Raw genomic sequence first — 20023 nt, 5'->3', positions numbered from 1 at the left:
CGGGAATTATATCAAAATGTTAGAAGTAGTCACACTCAAGCTACAGTAGCCCATTACGGACAGTATTGTAAGGTGCTTAAAAATGTTATTAGGAAAGCAAAGAGTTTGTGGTATGCAAAGAGAATAGCTAATTCACAGGATAAAATTAAAACCATATGGTCAGTTGAGAAGGAAATGTCTGGTCAGCAGCCAAGGTCGATGACATAAAGTCAGTTGGCAGAAAAAAAATATTTCTGTTACTGATAAATCAAATATATGTACAGTACTTAACAATCATTTTCTGAGCATTGCTGGTGAATTAAATAAACATTTAGTTTCTACAAGGAATCATATAACTTTCTTGGCGAATGCCTTTCCGAGATTAATATCTGAAATACTCCTCTTTGATACAGACAGGGGGGAGATTGAGTCAATAATTCAATCACTGTAGACTAAGGACTCTCATGGTTATGATGGAGTGCCTAGCAGAATATTAAAATACTGTGCTGCACATGTTAGCCCTGTATTTAGCCATATTTGTAATTTTTCCTTTAGGAATGGTCAGTTTCCTGAGCGATTAAAGTACTAAGTAGTAAAGTCACTGTATGAAAATGGAGAAAGGGATAATGTAGACAGCTTTAGACCTATTTCTATGCTCTAAATGTTTGCTAAAGTTATTGAAAAGGCTGTGTATATGAGGATAATTGATCACTTTATATCACACAATTTGCTATCAAATGCACAGTTCGGCTTTAGAAGTCGCTTAACAACTGAAAATGCTATATTCACTTTTATCTGTGAGGTACTGGATGGGTTAAACAAAAGGCTTCGAGCGCTAGGCACATTTTTTTTATTTAACTAAGGCGTTTGATTGTGCTGATGACAAAATATTGCTCCAGAAGATGGACAATTACAGAATACGGGGAGCTCACAATTGGTTCACCTCTTACTTTAGCAACAGACAGCAAAAGGTCATTATTCACAACGTTGAGAATGGCTGTGATGTGGGGTCTGAGTGGGGTATGGTCAAGTATTGTGTGCCCCAGGGATCAGTGTTGGGGCCACTCCTGTTCCTTATTTATATAAATTATATGCCCTCTAGTATTATGGTTACCTCTAAAATATTTTTGTTTGCTGATTACACTAGCTTGGTAGTAAACAATGTTGTGTGCAAATAGTGCAGTTCATGACCGAAGTTCATGGCTTGTAGAAAATTAACACTAAGTCACAGTAAGACTCAGTTTTTACAGTTTCTAACACACAATTTAACAAAACCTGACGTTTTAATTTCACAGAATGGGCATATGATCAGTGAAACTGAACAGTTCAAATTTCTAGGTGTTCAGATCGATATTGCACTGTTGTCGGAAGCCCACATTCAGGATCTTGTTCAAAGACTCCTGCCGTTTTTACTATTCGAACGGTATCTTAAGTGAGTGATCGTTCGACACGAAAATTAGTCTACTTTGCTTATTTTCATTTGCTTATGTCGTATGGTATTATATATTTAGGGAACTCTCCCCATTCTTTTAGGTTATTTTTGGCTCAGAAAGGGGCGGTTCGGGCAATTAGTGGTGTAAGTTCACGAACCTCTTGTCGACCCTTGTTCACGAGTCTGGGTATTTTGAATTTGGCCTCTCAATATATATATTCCTTACTGTCATTTCTTGTTAACAATATTAGCTTATTACCAAGAATAAGCGGGTTTCACTCTGTTAATACTCGGCAGAAATCAAACCTGTATTTGGATCGGAATTCCTTAACTCTTGTGCAAAAAGGTGTGCAGTATACTGCTGTATCCATTTTCAATAAGCTACCACTCGAATTCAAAAATCTTAGCAGTAATCCACGCGCTTTTAAATCGAAACTGAAGAGTTTCTCCATGGCTCACTCCTTCTATTCTGTCGAAGAGTTCATTGAAAAATTAGGCTGATTCTTGTTGTATTGTTGATTGCGTTTACTTAAAATTATGGATTGACTTTTTCAGGTTCATAAACATTTTATTTTTATCTGTTATTACTTTTGTGTTGTAATTCCATGTGTTGACACGTTCCGTGACCTTTGAGATTTGCTCCTCAATTTGGTCCTACGGCTCCTAACTCGTAAATAAAAAAAAAGTAAATAAATAAACCTACTGCCGGTCGCGGTGGTCTCGCGGTTAAGGCGCTCAGTCCGGAACCGCGCGACTGCTACGGTCGCAGGTTCGAATCCTGCCTCGGGCATGGATGTGTGTGATGTCCTTAGGTTGGTTAGGTTTAAGTAGTTCTAAGTTCTAGGGGACAGATGACCAAGAAGTTAAGTCCCATAGTGCTCAGAGCCATTTGAACCAATAAACCTACTCATAACGTGTGAACACATTTGAGTAACTACTGTTACATTTTTATCATTTGTAAGAATGAATGCTCTATGTTTGTACTGAGGTATTTGACATTACACTGTTATTTAAAATGGTAGTTGAACTGTAGCCCATTGAATCATGTTACAGGTTGCCACTGGGATGAGATCTGTAATCATACTGCCCTGAGTGTTATATTTGTTCTGTTTCTTCCTACCATAAAGTAAATATTCTGCACCATATATGATTGTCTTTCTAGGTAAAAATTATTTGTTACTGGCATATTCACAGAGGTTATATTTTCATTTAAACAAGCCAGTAACATGTTATCCTGTATTCCAAGGCCACACAAAGCAGGTTCTTAATCTAGACTGACATTCACACACATACATGTGGAAATACCTAATGCAGTAGAGATCTTCCCCCACCATAACGCTCAATATACTGTAGCAGAATGGCCTAATATATATTTACAGCATCGGCCTAATTATTTAATGTAACATGTAGCTAGATTTGGTCTATATCGCGATGTGTAGTGGTGTTAAAAATGCCATTTTATTGATAAACCTATTCAACCCACTCTGTGTTTTGCGTCACAAAGCATACCAAAAGTGGTTTTCATTGTGATCGGCGAACGCTCGGAAAAGAGCTGGTGTGTCGTCCTGCTCATCGTGATTTGCAGCACTCTCCGGCGGCACTTGTCGGCTCTATCTGGCTCGCACACCATACTGTTTGTTTATGAAAAATCAACGCGCGTCAAATTACTGCATACGCGGTATTAATATGGGCACTTGCCTCTGTATGCATATGCTACCCATGTCGTTATGTTTGCAGTACACATAAATAAGAACTCCAATGCTAAAGAAAATGGTTTACTGCAAAAATTAAAGTCCCGATGTCCATACAGTAAGCGCGATGCAAATATGCAATAGTCTTGCACATAAAATGAAATGTTTATCATTCTCATTTTTTACTAAAACTATAGGATCACTCTGATGAGATCACTACTCCTCTCCAGTAGCAGTAGGGGCTTTTAGAATTTTGTCTGCGTTTCCTTTCTTGTTTTTCTTCCCAAAGTCCTTCAGATTGTTCTGCGGATACCTCGAAATTTATTAACCTCTTTTTCAATGTTCTTGTGATAGCTAAAACTAATACCACATCCTAGATAACTGAATGGGATGCTTGTTCTAAAATTTTCTCATTAATTGCTATTATCGATACAACTGGATTCTTCCCTTTGAAAGCTATTATCTTGTTCGCAGATGTAGTTAACAAGTAGTATATTTCGTTTGAGCTCAATCTATATAATGATCTTTGTAAATTATCTTGTGTTTCTTGTGTACTCATCTGGTCATCGGCATATAATAGAGCAGGTAATGGTATGCTATCCTGTTTTCATTTCTAATTGTCTCCCATATTTGTCCTTCATAACTACGTCGTCAATACATTAATAAAGTGGGTGATAGACTACACCCTTAAACTTATTGGTTTATTAAAATTTCATCCGACATTTTCGAGCCTGAACATAGAACCATTTTCGTATTTACATACAGACAATTTATGTTCTAATAAGTTATTAGTGAAACATTTTGTTTCCAATATATTTATATATAGGACATTAGCTGTAATTTAAAAACCACCTAACACAGGCCTCAACGACAACGACTTAATCCAATATGGCGTTTCCTAAGCTATTTCAAAACAAAATTCAGTAGTCAGTTGTAAAGGTTTCGCTTTAACGGCTTCAACAGATTAATGTGTCCTTTTCAGAAGGTTGATATTGGTTTAGTAGATGTCAGTATCATAGGCACCGAAGCAAAATGTCATGATATGTCAAAAATGTACATATTGTATGTGATAATTGTAAACAAAGATTGATTATTTAAGTCAATGAATCACATTTATATACATAATCAAGTTGTTGACCTAGCACAATAATGGGGCATTATGGAGATATTAACGTCTGCTAAACCACTATTAAGCTTCTGAAGACGACAGATAATCTGTTGAAACCGGTAAAGCGAAATTTGTGCAACTGCCGACTGAATTTCATTTTGAAATACACTCGTATACCACAGTTAGAGAGAAAATAGAAACTACGAATAAAATACACTCCTGGAAATTGAAATAAGAACACCGTGAATTCATTGTCCCAGGAAGGGGAAACTTTATTGACACATTCCTGGGGTCAGATACATCACATGATCACACTGACAGAACCACAGGCACATAGACACAGGCAACAGAGCATGCACAATGTCGGCACTAGTACAGTGTATATCCACCTTTCGCAGCAATGCAGGCTGCTATTCTCCCATGGAGACGATCGTAGAGATGCTGGATGTAGTCCTGTGGAACGGCTTGCCATGCCATTTCCACCTGGCGCCTCAGTTGGACCAGCGTTCGTGCTGGACGTGCAGACCGCGTGAGAAGACGCTTCATCCAGTCCCAAACATGCTCAATCGGGGACAGATCCGGAGATCTTGCTGGCCAGGGTAGTTAACTTACACCTTCTAGAGCATGATGGGTGGCACGGGATACATGCGGACGTGCATTGTCCTGTTGGAACAGCAAGTTCCCTTGCCGGTCTAGGAATGGTAGAACGATGGGTTCGATGACGGTTTGGATGTACCGTGCACTATTCAGTGTCCCCTCGACGATCACCAGTGGTGTACGGCCAGTGTAGGAGATCGCTCCCCACACCGTGATGCCGGGTGTTGGCCCTGTGTGCCTCGGTCGTATGCAGTCCTGATTGTGGCGCTCACCTGCACGGCGCCAAACACGCATACGACCATCATTGGCACCAAGGCAGAAGCGACTCTCATCGCTGAAGACGACACGTCTCCATTCGTCCCTCCATTCACGCCTGTCGCGACACCACTGGAGGCGGGCTGCACGATGTTGGGGCGTGAGCGGAAGACGGGACCGTAGCCCAGCTTCATGGAGACGGTTGCGAATGGTCCTCGCCGATACCCCAGGAGCAACAGTGTCCCTAATTTGCTGGGAAGTGGCGGTGCGGTCCCCTACGGCACTGCGTAGGAACCTACGGTCTTGGCGTGCATCCGTGCGTCGCTGCGGTCCGGTCCCAGGTCGACGGGCACGTGCACCTTCCGCCGACCACTGGCGACAACATCGATGTACTGTGGAGACCTCACGCCCCACGTGTTGAGCAATTCGGCGGTACGTCCACCCGGCCTCCCGCATGCCCACTATACGCCCTCGCTCAAAGTCCGTCAACTGCACATACGGTTCACGTCCACGCTGTCGCGGCATGCTACCAGTGTTAAAGACTGCGATGGAACTCCGTATGCCACGGCAAACTGGCTGACACTGACGGCGGCGGTGCACAAATGCTGCGCAGCTAGCGCCGTTCGACGGCCAACACCGCGGTTCCTGTTGTGTCCGCTGTGCCGTGCGTGTGATCATTGCTTGTACAGCCCTCTCGCAGTGTCCGGAGCAAGTATGGTGGGTCTGACACACCGGTGTCAATGTGTTCTTTTTTCCATTTCCAGGAGTGTACTTTTATCTTATTCACCATGTTCCTCTCCACAAGCTAAAATGTAACTTGTTTGAATTTGTCTTACACACCTGAAAATGCTGCAGAACGTGAAATTCCACTTACGTACTAAAAAGAAACACTTACAGCCACCATCACGTCGAAGTCATAAAATGCTAAGGTGAAAACCGTATATACACATATTTACGTCATATGAATGAAATGGGCATGGGACATAAATATCCCCATATAAGGTTTTCACATCAGCATTTTGATAGCTTTACCTGTATCGACACTTAGATATTGTTGATACTGTCCTTTGCACATAGATGCGTATTTATTTGGTTTACTTATTTCTGATGTTTCTTTCATACCTCTATAATTTTCTTAATTTATTTCTTTAGTTTGGTGGGTTACTTCAGGATTTTGCAGTTTAGTGTGTCACCTGACTAATTTTTATCATGTGATATTTAATTGGTTGGTTGGTTGTTTTGGGGAAGGAGACCAGACAGCGAGGTCATCGGTCTCATCGGATTAGGAAAAGACGGGGAAGGAAGTCGGCCGTGCCCTTTGAAAGGAACCATCCCGGCATTTGCCTGCAGCGATTTAGGGAAATCACGGAAAACCTAAATCAGGCTGGCCGGACGCGGGATTGAACCGTCGTCCTCCCGAATGCGAGTCCAGTGTCTAACCACTGCGCCACCTCGCTCGGTGATATTTAATTAATGATTTCATTAATGACTGGTACAACGTATAGAGCGGAAATTTGTTCTAGTATACTATATATATTTCTGTTTTAGGTATGTGGTAATGGATGCATCTGTTGGCTTTTATCAAATGATTACTGTAAATCCACTGATATAGTAATGTTCTTGAGTTTTATTGTGTTTTAATCTCTCTTTGTATTTGCATGGTTGGTAAGCTGACGATGCTATCATTACTGTTCATGCATGCAAGCCTGAAAAATGGTGCACTGAGTCACCGACACTGGTAGCAATATTATAAAATAACATCAAAACGACGTCTACAGGCGATTCATTTTATTGCAATAAATGAATGTCGGAAGTCCCACAAACTATCAACCACAAGGATGGACATACAAAAAGTTGAAAATCCACTGCCTGACGTCACGAAACTCTACCGGCTTCTCGCCTGTGTTCACTTTCACGCGCGCCATGAGAATAGCGTAGAGTAGGCACGGGGCAGCATCGCCTGTACTCGCCTGTGTCGGGGATGCCCCTGCGCCGGCGGTGGTGGTGGTGCGTGTGCAGGCGCAGCTGGTCGTGCACCTCCTGGAAGGTGCCGTTGATGCGGTGCAGCGCCACGCTGTGCGACTTGTCGAACTCCAGACGCCCGATGCCCAGGTTCTCCAGCAAGTGTTCGAAGCCCTGTACACCACAACGAGCCCGTTACTCATACGTCTACGTTCAATGGAAACAGTACATTGCTGCAATATCGTAACATTACAAAGCCGAAAATTGTACGGAAATTAATTATCGTTAGAAATTACATTATACTTTTCTGTTTCCAAAATTTAGTCTTCAGAATTGATTGCAAGTGCATTAGAGCTTATAAGATGGCGTTCTATTGTCGGTTTGACAATAAATCACAACTGCCAGTACTCAAAGGAACCCAAAAATTTAAATTAATTACGGGTGCAAAGTCCCAAGAAACTACCACACATATTCTGTAAACGCTTAATATCCACAGTTCTGTGGGTAAGATTATTTTGAAGCGCGGGATTAGCCGAGCGGTCTCAGGTGCTGCAGTCATGGACTGTGCGGCTGATCCCGGCGGAGGTTCGAGTCCTCCCTCGGGCATGGGTGTGTGTGTTTGTCCTTAGGATAATTTAGGTTAAGTAGTGTGTAAGCTTAGGAACTGATGATCTCAGCAGTTAAGTCCCATAAGATTTCACACACTTTTTTAAAAGATTATTTCGTTTTCTTGTTAGACTACTAGAAACTGTGGAAATCAAAGCCACCTACTTTTCGTTTATAAGTGAGGCACAAGAACAATTCTCGCATGTTTTATTTTTTGAGACCCCTTATCTTAAGGCCCGGAGTGGTTGTGTGTGATGCTTTGACAGTTTCACTGGCTAAATGCAATGAATTATGAGTAATGTACGCAACCCTCAATGTTTTGAGATGTTCTGTAACTTTGGTTTGGTTGGTTGATTGACTTGGGGAAGGGGACCAAACAGCGGAGTCATCGGTCCCATCTGATTAGGGATTGATGGGGAAGGAAGTCGGCAGTGCCCTCTCAAAGAAACTATCCCGCCATCTGTCTGAAGCGATTTAGGGAAATCACGGAGAACCTAAATCAGGACTGCCGGACGCGGGTTTGAACCGTCGTCCTCCCGAATGCGAGTCCAGTGTGCTGACCAGTGTGCCACTTCGCTCGGTAAACTATGGTTTCAGGCATAGCTTGAGTACTGAAGAAATTCTGGCCGTCCGTATGACGACTATAAATAGTTCAAGAAACTTAGCTTTCATGATCATTTAACACAGGTTGACCTGAGGAAGTAAGAAGTCTGTAGTCACTAACAAGAAATCTTTGTTGTGCTTCGTACAGGTAATTCAGAAACTATACACTCTTCGAGGCTTACTAAGACACTCAACATAATGGGAGCGGCGAAAGTTATACACTATACAAAGAAAGAGAGTCTATGCAACTGTACCCAGAAATTTTATGGCTGCGCTTGTCTCAGTGACGGACACGTTGCGAAACATGGGACATCTTTCACAAGATAATCGACGATTTTCACGGTAAAACTTAACGTCATCACTATACACTGCCATTCTGAAATGTAAAACGCCTTTTATATTGTGCCTTTGTGCGATATATTTCACTTTTCGTAAATCTGTGCTTACTGTAACTTCGCCGGAGTGGTTCCTTAACCGTAAGAAAGATGCTAATCTTGGACTCTTCAATAAGATGAATGTTAGAGAAAACCGTTGTCGATTTGTAAACTGTGTAAAATTTCTTGCCGCGCGGGATTAGCTGAGCGGTCTGGGGTGCTGCAGTCATGGACTGTGCGGCTGGTCCCGGCGGAGGTTCGAGTCCTCCCTCGGGCATGGGTGTGTATGTTTGTCCTTAGGATAATTTAGGTTAGAGACATAGCAGTTAACTCCCGTAAGATTTCACACACACACACACACACACACACACACACACACACACACACACACACACACACACACACACACACGTAAAATTTCTTCCTGTACTGCATAGTAAAATACTAACACGACGGACCTTTCAATGTCCTGATATATCACAAACTGTTCAATGAGTTTTCTTCCCTTGACCAACAGCTGCATCAAGAGAAAACATAACATCGCAAATGGGTTTCAAAGACTAAAGATAAAAATCGTTGACATCCCGTCAGACATTCGTTTATGGTTTCCCAGACTATTTACCCCGTTGCTGTACTTTTAATAACTGGGATGATCCGAAAACAGCTCCATTTGCTTTGTTGAGGGACATAATGTCGAACGACTGACACAGAACTACACAATAGTGATTTAATCTGGCTTCAGATGAACAGTCTTCAGCACATACAATAGTATCGGATGAAAGGCACCGTAAGCTACGAAATGGCGATAAGGCGTGGTTGACGACTGTGTTTTACGTAGCTGTACCTGGGTATTTCATCCGTAGTAGCTGAATGAAATTAACTGGAATGAAGTGAATGGCATCAACTGGGATGATGCCAAAGAAACGCAGTGATACGATTTGATAGAATTCCATTCAGAAGTGCTGAACCCGTAAAGTTACAAATATGTCGCTACAATGGAAAGTCTGCCGGTTCCGCTTTTACGAACGGATGTCGCAGATTTATTTCATACGCCATTGTATTTCACTCTCTTCATAACAATTGATTCCATTCCATTCACTTCATTTCACTGAATTTTTACACGGTCGGTAAAACCACAGCACTCCACCAAATGCGTACCCCAGTGGTGTTTACTTCCACTTACCCCGCAGAACTCTAGAAGTAATAGGAGCAAACATCCATGCCTTTCGAACATAGATTCCAGCCTGGAGGCATGCACAGGTAATGTAAACGGTAGGGCGACTGCCAACGAAAAGCTGGCAGTCCAGGTCCTAATGTGGGTCGGGTACTAGATTTCGCTTTTCAAGACGTACTCATATTGAATGTATGGCATGTGTGTCTCCTTCAGTCTACAGAGATTTCCGTCAAAGTAGATATTTTGACAATCGTGCGCAGGTTTCTTTGCCAGTCTGACATCAGCCGGAAAGACGATGGTGAGGGAACATGGCTCCATTTATTTTTCAGACTTTGCCATTATTAACAGCCATATCAAGGCTCTCAGGTTAAACCCACGGTTCGGTTCTAGTGTAATGGCCGGCGAGTCCTAGAGGACACGGAATGAAGCACCCGTATAAATAGCTGAGCGGTAATTGAGTTTTCTCCGGAGGCAGTTTGCTGATGCCTCGTCCTTGCTGGCTCTGCCAACTCTATCCTGGCAGGCAGACGCTCATCCGGCATCTGTCACCTGTGCCGTGTTAAAGTCTTTTGGTCTTTTGACGAGACAGAATGGAAGACCCAAATTTAGAGGCGGTGAGGAAGGAAGGAACCTCACTGTGACTGATCTTCGACATTGGGCGCAAAAAATTTGTTTTAAAACTCACTATACCGGACTGGATAGCATTTCATGCCCGACTGTTATGTAATAACGATAGTTGCAGTGAGTCGCTGCAGATGGATGTGGGCCCAGGCACCGGTCTGGCATGGTATAATTTTAAAAATGAACCTCATGCGTCTCAGAGGTATGCCACACAGGACATACGAACGGCACCTGACCTTTGATAATCATCTAACGTACAAGTAACGAAGCAACCGAATTAGCCAGTCTAGCTGAGAACTTTCACAGACTGCCGTCTTGTGGAAAAATCTGCGAGGTCTAACAATAGGCAAACTCAAATCTGCAGCTGAACCCTTAGTTCCTATTGAGGCTCGAACAGAGTATTTCGCCACGCCGATCTCTTTACTTTACCAAAGCACAAGAGCGCAAACCACCGATTCCCTTAAGGACAGATGTAGGGCAAAATGCATTCTTGTACTTAGACATATGTATCTCCAAAAATGTTACACCGGTAATAGTAAACTTGGGACTATTATGTAAAACTTAATGCTTGAATTTCTGTGCAATATTGGTTTTAAAATGCACATCGGCATACATTTTAAAAGGATTTGAATTTTTAGTTACCATTGTTTCTATAATGTACCTTTCCTCGTAAACTAATCAAGCAATAAAAATGGAATTTCACAGTTTATATCTGCATAAGTGGCTAATTATGCACATGGAACAGATTTTTCTTTAGGTCATAGTTGCTGTGAAATTAATTTTTCAGTTTTGTGTTACCCGGGACTGCTCTATTTTTCTCAAATTTTAAAGGAGAACTTTTCTCAGAGAAAAGACATAGGAAAGGTGCTGCACAGGATTATTCAGTAAGTAATTCTTAAGAACTGTGCAAATTTCAGTATGCTACCTTTTATATTTCCTGAAAGGTACATTATAGCTCAAAAAAGTCAGTTTACAGTAATTCGCTGTTTACTTCAATTTTTGACAATATTGCTATACCTCTAATGACTAATGCTGTCCATATCCATAATGTTTATTCTCTTCCTCGTCTTCCTGGAGTAATAGCTTCCCCTCCCTCCTTTGCCTGGCCAACTTTTGCATTTTTTCTTCTGCTGCCTGAGTTTTGCCCAGTCGCACTTCATCGATGCTTGTGTCTTCAAATGTAAATGCACCTGGATGAAAGCCTAGTCTCTGCAAGCACCTGCGTTTCCACTACTGAACACTAGACAGGCATCACATGCAGCTATGTTCACAATAATTGAGGACACAAATACTGTTTTTGGAAAACACATCCATATACGATGATTGTAGCTCTTATTTGCGTTCTGTACACATTTTTTCCGCGGTTCAGGATTGGCTAGGTACCTGATAGTTTGTTCTATAACATCCAAAACAGAAAGTTTTGTGGGTTACGGCTTTCCAATGGCTTCTGCCTGAAGATATTTGCACCATGATATGTCACAAAGGGAATGTTGAGGATTATCATCCGTGGAAAGTTTGTGAAAGAATATTGCCCACATGGCTTGCTGCATTGATTTCACACTGTTTGGGCTCTCGCTGATAGCTTTTCCATAATATACTTGTAAAGTGTGAATTTCCTCGCCTGTCTGTTAACACCTCTCAGTGGCTTTCTATCTTCTAATTTCTTGCCTTTAATTTCTTTCTTCAATTTGAGAATCGCTTTTGACCATGTCTCACACATTCCAGGTTTTCTATTTTAGTTTGTGAGCCATAAGGATCTCCCTAAAACAGTCTCAAAAGCACTTTATCCACGTTCCATCACAAGAAACACACAGATCTGTCTTCACTACTACACAGTGCCCTTCTTCCCCTTCATTGTTAATATTTCAAACTCGCTCAACAGCTAATTTCACGTCCTCCTGGCACTCAACTTCAAGAGCATTGAGGAGCGTTCTGTTGTAATCACTGAATCTAGTCACTGGTGCAGGCAAACATCAATCATATGGGCAAGTATTTCTAAGTCAGTTAACCTAAATACACTGGAAAACTGGTCTCTGGCACTGTACACAATATCGTCAATTCCTTCATTAATTTTCTTCTTCGATAAACTCTGTGACTTTGTCGAAAATTGCTCTTCACACTTAGAAGCAACATCTGTCACACTGTTATTTAAAATTCCTGTATCTTTTACATCTGAAATTCGACATTTCCTCACTTTTTTGACTATGCGTCCACCGTTAAGACCCATTTTGAACAAAAATAAATATATGTAAAACTAACATCTAAAGTAAATATGCAGCAGGCTCTCTTAAAAAAACCCACGTCGTAAAGAAAGGAACAAGCAAAGACAAGTTTTCTCATAGCCTTCCAGACTCAGGTGCAGTTCGTTTCGATTGTGTGAACGAAAAATTAACGCACAAAAAATTTCTAGCGTAGAGAAAATGTGGATCACAGCAAATAAAGAGGAGCAGTGGCAGGCGGAGACGCCCAAACAAACTTAAAAAACATATTTCTAGACAGAATCCTATTACGAAACTTTGCGATGTTATTCTTAAAAAATTAGTCTAATACATTATCCTATAAAAATTCGATTTTTTTGCAATTTTGCCCTATATCTGCCCTTACAGTATCAGTGGTTGGTACTAAAGAATTTTTTTTTCTGCTGCCGCTAAACCCTAGCACGGACAGAAAATCAAATGCGCGAATTCAATCGGCAGCTGTCAGTAATGATAATATGACAGTGCAAATGATCAGTTTTGTCGTCGATCCTCTACTGCTCAAAATAACTGACTTTTTGACCTTTCTCTGACATCCACCATCTTCCCAACAGCCTGGAAGCAGAGACGCATAAAACCATTACCAAAGAAGGAATCTGCCGTACAGCTTTCCGACTACAGGCCCATTTTCATTCTACCAGCATTATCCGAGGCTTCAGAATACATGGTTCACAAACAGATTACTAATTATTTAGCATCAAATAACATTTTAGACGAATACCAGTCCGGTTTCCAGCAAAAGCGCAGTGTGACGACCGCTCTTATTAAAGTGACTGATGAACTGAGACAAGCTATGGACAAACAACAGACGACTATTACGTGCTTTTTGGATTTAGCAAAGCTTTCGACTTTATCAACTTTTACATTCTACTTCTAAGCTCCCAAGTCAAAATTTTTCTTCAAGCGCAGTACAGTGGCTCCATTCATACCTTGCATCTCGCCAACAGTGTGCAATGACTGTAACAAAAACGACACAATATAGGGATGCAGTATCAAAGGTCCCACAAGCGGCCATTACTCTTCTCATTATGTGTTAATGATGCGTCAGCTATTCTCTCCCACTGCAAGTATCACCTATATGCTGACGACACCTCGTTATATCTACACAAAAGTCCAACATACCTGTGCACAGCTATCCAGCATGTAAATGCTGATTTACTTGCCCTGTCAAGTGGGCGCAGAGCATAGGTATGAAACTTAAGCCATCTAAAATGCAAGCAGCCTTAATCGCTCACAAAAGACTTATTACCACTCAGTTCATAGAATCTCTCCCACCATTATTCCTAAACGGCAAATAAGTAACCTTTTCTTCTTCTGCAAAGAGCTTAGAGATAATTCTGGACAATCACTTAGACAGAACTGAACATATTCTGCAGTCTGTAAGGTAGTGTCAGCGTCACTTCACTCACTGCAGAAATATGAAAAGTGTTTCCTTCCAGTACAATCCTATTTCATTTATAGTTATGAAGAGTAGCTCCTACTTCACATTGCCCACAGCTTTTTTAAAATGTCAATATAGGCAACATAAGGCCACACATTTACATCCCTACTGCGATCAAACAGCATGTGCAAGCCCAAAATTATTTCTCTTCTTCCACTGCCTTCTATAAATCCAAATTGGTCTTCTGCAATATACTTTTCTACCTTTTGTTTTATTCTTCTGTTAACTAAATAAATGTGTATTCTGGAGACATGTGATAATATTGATAATATTCTATAATTGTTGCAGTCAAATGCCTTTTCTATTTTAGGTGTGGTAATGGTTCTGTATTGAGTGATGTTTTCTTGCATGCTTCCTCTTTCGCAGCTGACGTTCATTTATTTATTTATTTATTTATTTATTTATTGTTCCGTGGGACCACATTTAGGAGAAGTCTCCATGGTCATGGAACGAGTCAATACATGAAATTATAACACGATTGTAGAAACACATAAAATGAAACAAGTCGTTAGTTTAAATAAAGAAAATCAAGAATGTAACACTGGAATTTGCTTAATTTTTTATCTCTTCCAGGAGCTCCTCGACAGAATAGAAGGAGTGAGCCATGAGGAAACTCTTCAGTTTAGACTTAAAAGTGTTTGGGCTACTGCTAAGATTTTTGAGTTCTTGTGGTAGCTTATTGAAAATGGATGCAGCAGAATACTGCACTCCTTTCTGCACAAGAGTCAAGGAAGTGCATTCCACATGCAGATTTGATTTCTGCCTAGTATTAACTGAGTGAAAGCTGCTAACTCTTGGGAATAAGCTAATATTGCTAACAACAAACGACATTAAAGAAAAATACATACTGTGAGGGCAATGTCAAAATTCCCAGACTATTGAATAGGGGTCGACAAGAGGTTTTCGAACTTACACTATACATAGCTCGAACAGCCCGTTTTTGAGCCAAAAATACCCTTTTTGAATCAGAAGAATTACCCCAAAAAATAATACCATATGACATAAGCGTATGAAAATATGCGAAGTATACTACTTTTCGTGTTGAAATGTCACTTATTTCAGATACTGTTCTAATGGTAAATAAAGCGGCATTTAGTTTCTGAACAAGATCCTGAACATGGGCTTTCCACAACAGCTTACTATCTATCCGTACGCCTAGGAACTTGAACTGTTCCGTCTCGCTTATAACATGCCCATTCTGTCTGATTAAAATGTCAGTTCTTGTTGAATTGTGGGTTAGAAACTGTAAAAACTGAGTCTTACTGTGATTTAGCATCAAATTATTTTCCACAAGCCACGAACTTACTTCATGAACTACATTATTTGATAATGTTTCAATATTACACACAAGATCCTTCACTACCAAGGTGGTGTCATCAGCAAACAGAAATATTTTTGAATCACCTGTAATACTAGAAGGCATATCATTTACATAAATAAGGAACAGCAGTGGCCCCAGCACCGACCCTTGGGGAACGCCCCATTTAACAGTGCCCCATTGGGACTGAACATCATTACCACTCTCAATATTGCGGAGGATTACCTTCTGCTTTCTGTTCTTAATGTAGGAGGCGAACCAATTGTAAGCTACTCCCCTTACTCCATAATGTTCCAACTTCTGCAGTAATATTTTGTGGTCAACACAGTCAAAAGCCTTCGTTAGATCAAAGAAAACACCTAACGTTCTCAACCTTTTATTTAATCCGTCCAAAACCTCACAGAGAAAAGAGAATATAGCATTTTCAGTTGTTAAGCCATTTCTAAAACCAAACTGTACATCTGACAGCAAATTATGTGAATTTAAATGCTGCAGTAACCTTGTATATACAAGCCTCTCGATAACTTTAGCAAACACCGATGGCATAGAAATAGGTCTATAATTGTCAACATTATCCCTGTCTCCCTTTTTATAAAGTGGCTTCACTACCGAGTACTTTAATCGGTCAGGAAACCGACCACTGCTAAAGGAAAAGTTACAGATATGGCTAAGTACTGAGCTAATATACGTGGAACAATACTTCAGTATTCTGCTAGATACCCCGTCATATCCATGAGAGTTCTTGGTCTTTAGTGATTTAATTATTAACTCAATCTCCCTCTTGTCAGTATCATGGAGGAGCATTTCAGGTAACAGTCTCGGAACACTTTTTTCTAAGAGCGCTATATGATTCCCTGTTGGGACTAGGTTTCTATTTAGTTCACCTGCTATATTCAGAAAGTGATTATTAAGTACTGTACATATATGCGACTTATCAGCAACACGGACATCCCCACTACGCACTGATTCTATATCCTCGACCTGTCTCTGCAGACCAGCCACTTCCTTTACGACTGACCATATGGTTTTAATTTTATCCTGAGACTTAGCTATTCTATCTGCATACCACATACTTTTTGCCTTCCTAATAACTTTTTTAAGCACCTTACAATACTGTTTGTAATGGGCTGCTGCATTTAGATTTTGACTGTTTCTAACGTTTTGATATAATTGCCACTTTGTTCTACAAGATATTCTTATCCCTTTAGTCAGCCACCCAGGCTGCCTGTTTGTGCTAGTACCCTGTTTTAAACGTTCTAACGGAAAGCAACTTTCAAAGAGCACGAGAAAAGTCTTGAGGAAAGCATTATATTTATCGTCTACTGTATCAGCACTATAAACATCTTGCCAATCTTGTTCCTGGATAAGGTTTACACAAGTCTGTACAGCAACTGGATCAGCTTTCCTAAAAAGTTGGTAACTATATTTAACATGTGTTGAAGCACAAAAATCTTTTAGACTTAAAATTTGTGCATCATGATCTGAAAGGCCATTCACCTTTTTGCTAACAGAATGCCCTTCTAATAATGACGAATGAACAAAAATATTGTCTATGGTTGTTCTACTGTTCCCTTGCACTCTCGTTGGAAAGAATACGGTTTGCATAAGATTATATGAATTAAGGAGGTCTACCAGCATCCTTTTCCTTGCACAATCACTTATACAATTAATATTGAAGTCACCACATATAACTAACTTTTTGTATTTCCTATAAAGTGAACCAAGAACCTCCTCTAGCTTTAGCAAAAATGTTGTGAAATCGGAGTCTGGGGATCTATAAATAACAACAGTAAGAAGTTTAGCTCCACTAAATTTAACCACACCTGCACAACATTCAAACACCTTTTCAGTGCAGTACTTTGAAACATCAATTGACTCAAATGGGATACCGTTTCTCACATACATGGCTACTCCCCCACACCGCAAAGAGCTCCTAGAAAAGCTGCCAGCCAACCTGTATCCTGGTAAAGGAAGCCTCTGAATTATCTCCTTATTTAAGAAGTGTTCAGATATACCAATAATTTCAGAGTCAACATCTATAAGCAGTTCACTAACTTTATCTCGAATACCTTGTATATTTTGATGAAATATACTAATTCCCTCATTAATCGGATACCCAAGCTTTGTAGAAAGTGGTTTCTTTGTTAGAGAGACTTCCCTTAAGCAGGAATACCTATCAGCTGACTTCAATCTAAAAAAGGTACAGCTCTAACACCCACAACTACCGGAATTTTCCCATGAGTGATCCCACCACCCCCACCTATGCTGTCACCTATAAGTTTTGCCAGCCTCTAACTAATTGGTCTTTTCAGCAATTATGTCATGATTACCGACAGCTTTTCGTAATTTGAGACTCCGAAGAGCATGTTCAAATTCATGCCGAGGGAAACCTCACATTTCTCTTTCACGCTTATTGATATTTCAGTTAGATTATTTTCATTTTTTAAGTCCTTATCGTCGTCCTGTTCTTCTGTCTAGTCTTTCCAATTCCCTTAACATTCCCTCTGTACTTTTTATCACTTCAGGGTCCGTGGGAATCTATCAGATTCTAAATTGAATTTGCGGTTGAGTTAACCTCTCTTCAAACTATAACCTATCGTAGATCTCTCGAACAAAGAAACCAAGCGCAGTTCTTTGAAAAGAGCACAGGTAACATCCATCTAAAAGAAGAATAGTGGAAGTGATCCAGTTAACTACTATCCAATATCCTTGACATTGATTTGTTGTGCAGTCTTAGCACACATTCGGAGCTCAAACACAGTGAGGTATCTGTAACAGAATGACCTCCTTAATGCTGACCAGCATGGATTCCGAAAAAATGGATCACGTGAAACCCAACTCACATGACATACTGAAAGCCTTGGATCAAGGCGGTCAGGTAGATGCAGTATTTCTTGATTTCCGACAAGCATTTGATGCTTATTATCAAAAATACGATCACATGGGGTCAAGCGAAATTTGTGACTGGATTGAGGACTTTTTGGTAGGGAGGACGCAGCATGTTATCTTGGATGAAGAGTCATCGTCAGATGTAGAAGTAACTTCGGGTGTGCCCCAGGAAAGTGTGTTGGGGCCCTTGCTGTTCAGGTTGTATATTAATGACCTTGCAGGCAATATTAATAGTAACCTCAGACATTTTTCAGGTGATGCAGTTATCTATAGTGAAGTACTATCTGAAAGAAGCTGCATAAATATTCAGTCAGATCTTGATACGATTTCAAAATGGTGCAATGACTGGTAACTTGTTTGAAATGGTCAGAAACGTAAAATTTTGCACTTCACAAAATGAAAAAATGTAGTATCCTATGACCATAATCTCAATGAGTCACTACAATGAATCACTGTTGGAATCGGCCAACTCATACAAATATCTGAGTGTAACACTTCATAGGCATATGAAATGGAATGATCACATAGGCTCAGTTGTGAGTAAAGCAGGTGGTAGACTTTGGTTTTTTGGTAGAATACTTGAGAAGTGCAGTCAATCTACAAAGAAAATTGCTTACAAATCACTCCTGCGAACGGTTCTAGATTATTGCTCAAGTGTTTGAGACTCATACGAAAAAGACTAACATGGGATATTTAACGTATAAACAGGGGATATTTAACGTATACAGAGAAGGGCAGCACAGTTTGTTTGACCCATGGGAGACTGTCACAGATATTCTGAAGAAACTGAACTGGGAGACTCTTCAAGTTAGATGTAAACTTTCCCGAGGTAGTCTATCTAAGTTTCAAGAACTGGCTTTAAATGATGACTCTAGAAATATAATACAATCCCCTACGTACCTTTGTTCCATTAAAGTATAATCAAACTGAAATCGTCTTTTGTCTGGTGCCTCTCATGTGAACCTTCTTTTAAGAGGAACTTGACATAATGTGTTTGTAATAACCATATCATTGTTATTGCAGAAATATACCAAATTTTCACCTCTTTCATCTGTTTCTCCCAAGACAAATTTTATCTGTTGTCTTACTGCCTGTATGTGGGTCCCCTCTACTGTATTAAAGTCGTCCATAATAGCAACACGCAACCAAGTAAGACACACAGAAAAACACTACAAGAGCGCTCCATCTCTTGACATAATGCGTAGACTAAGCAGCATGCGATCAGGACGTGGATTCAGTCACACTTTTCAACCAAGTGGCCTCACAAGGGTTGAGTGTAGCCCGCTTACCAGGAGCTGTCGGCACATCCAGACGATCAACCATGCAAATGGTAGTCAACCCCGACAGCTCCTAACTTCGGTGGTCTAATGGGAACCGGTGTTAACACCGCGACAACCATTGGCGACTCCTACAACACTAGAGGGGAAAAAATTACCTTTATTACACATTATTAAAGCTGTCAGTGACTCATAAAGGAGTTAGATATAGAGTAACAGAAATTTTGATCACTTGCCCAATTACATAAAATATCTGACCGGTATCAAAGTAAGTTTTAAACCTGTCTAAAATCATTTCTCCTGAGAAACTTTCCTTCCAAGGACGAATTTTTATTTAAAAACTGGTAGCTTGTGAAAGAAAAGGATTTAGTTTTTAAGTGTAGTTGTAAGAGCGCATGAGTGGGTCTAAAAATACCATGATCATTATGTCAACATTTATCA

General features: G+C 40.5%; 1 protein-coding gene across 2 annotated transcripts in view; it reads right to left on the bottom strand.

The window, feature by feature from the left end:
* Window positions 1-20023, bottom strand: part of LOC124775077 (zinc transporter ZIP10) — a 314104-nt gene that overhangs the window by 72378 nt on the left and 221703 nt on the right. For both annotated transcript variants that reach the window (XM_047249883.1, XM_047249881.1), the window contains exon 2: window positions 7033-7198. In XM_047249883.1, coding sequence (XP_047105839.1) covers window positions 7033-7198 — 166 coding nt within the window. The remainder of the gene's footprint in view (window positions 1-7032; window positions 7199-20023) is intronic.

The sequence above is a fragment of the Schistocerca piceifrons genome, chromosome 2 (genome assembly GCF_021461385.2).
Source record: "Schistocerca piceifrons isolate TAMUIC-IGC-003096 chromosome 2, iqSchPice1.1, whole genome shotgun sequence".
In the NCBI taxonomy this organism is placed as follows: domain Eukaryota; kingdom Metazoa; phylum Arthropoda; class Insecta; order Orthoptera; family Acrididae; genus Schistocerca; species Schistocerca piceifrons.
The sequence above is the reverse complement of the archived record's forward strand: the minus strand, read 5'-3'. Positions and strand labels throughout refer to the sequence as shown.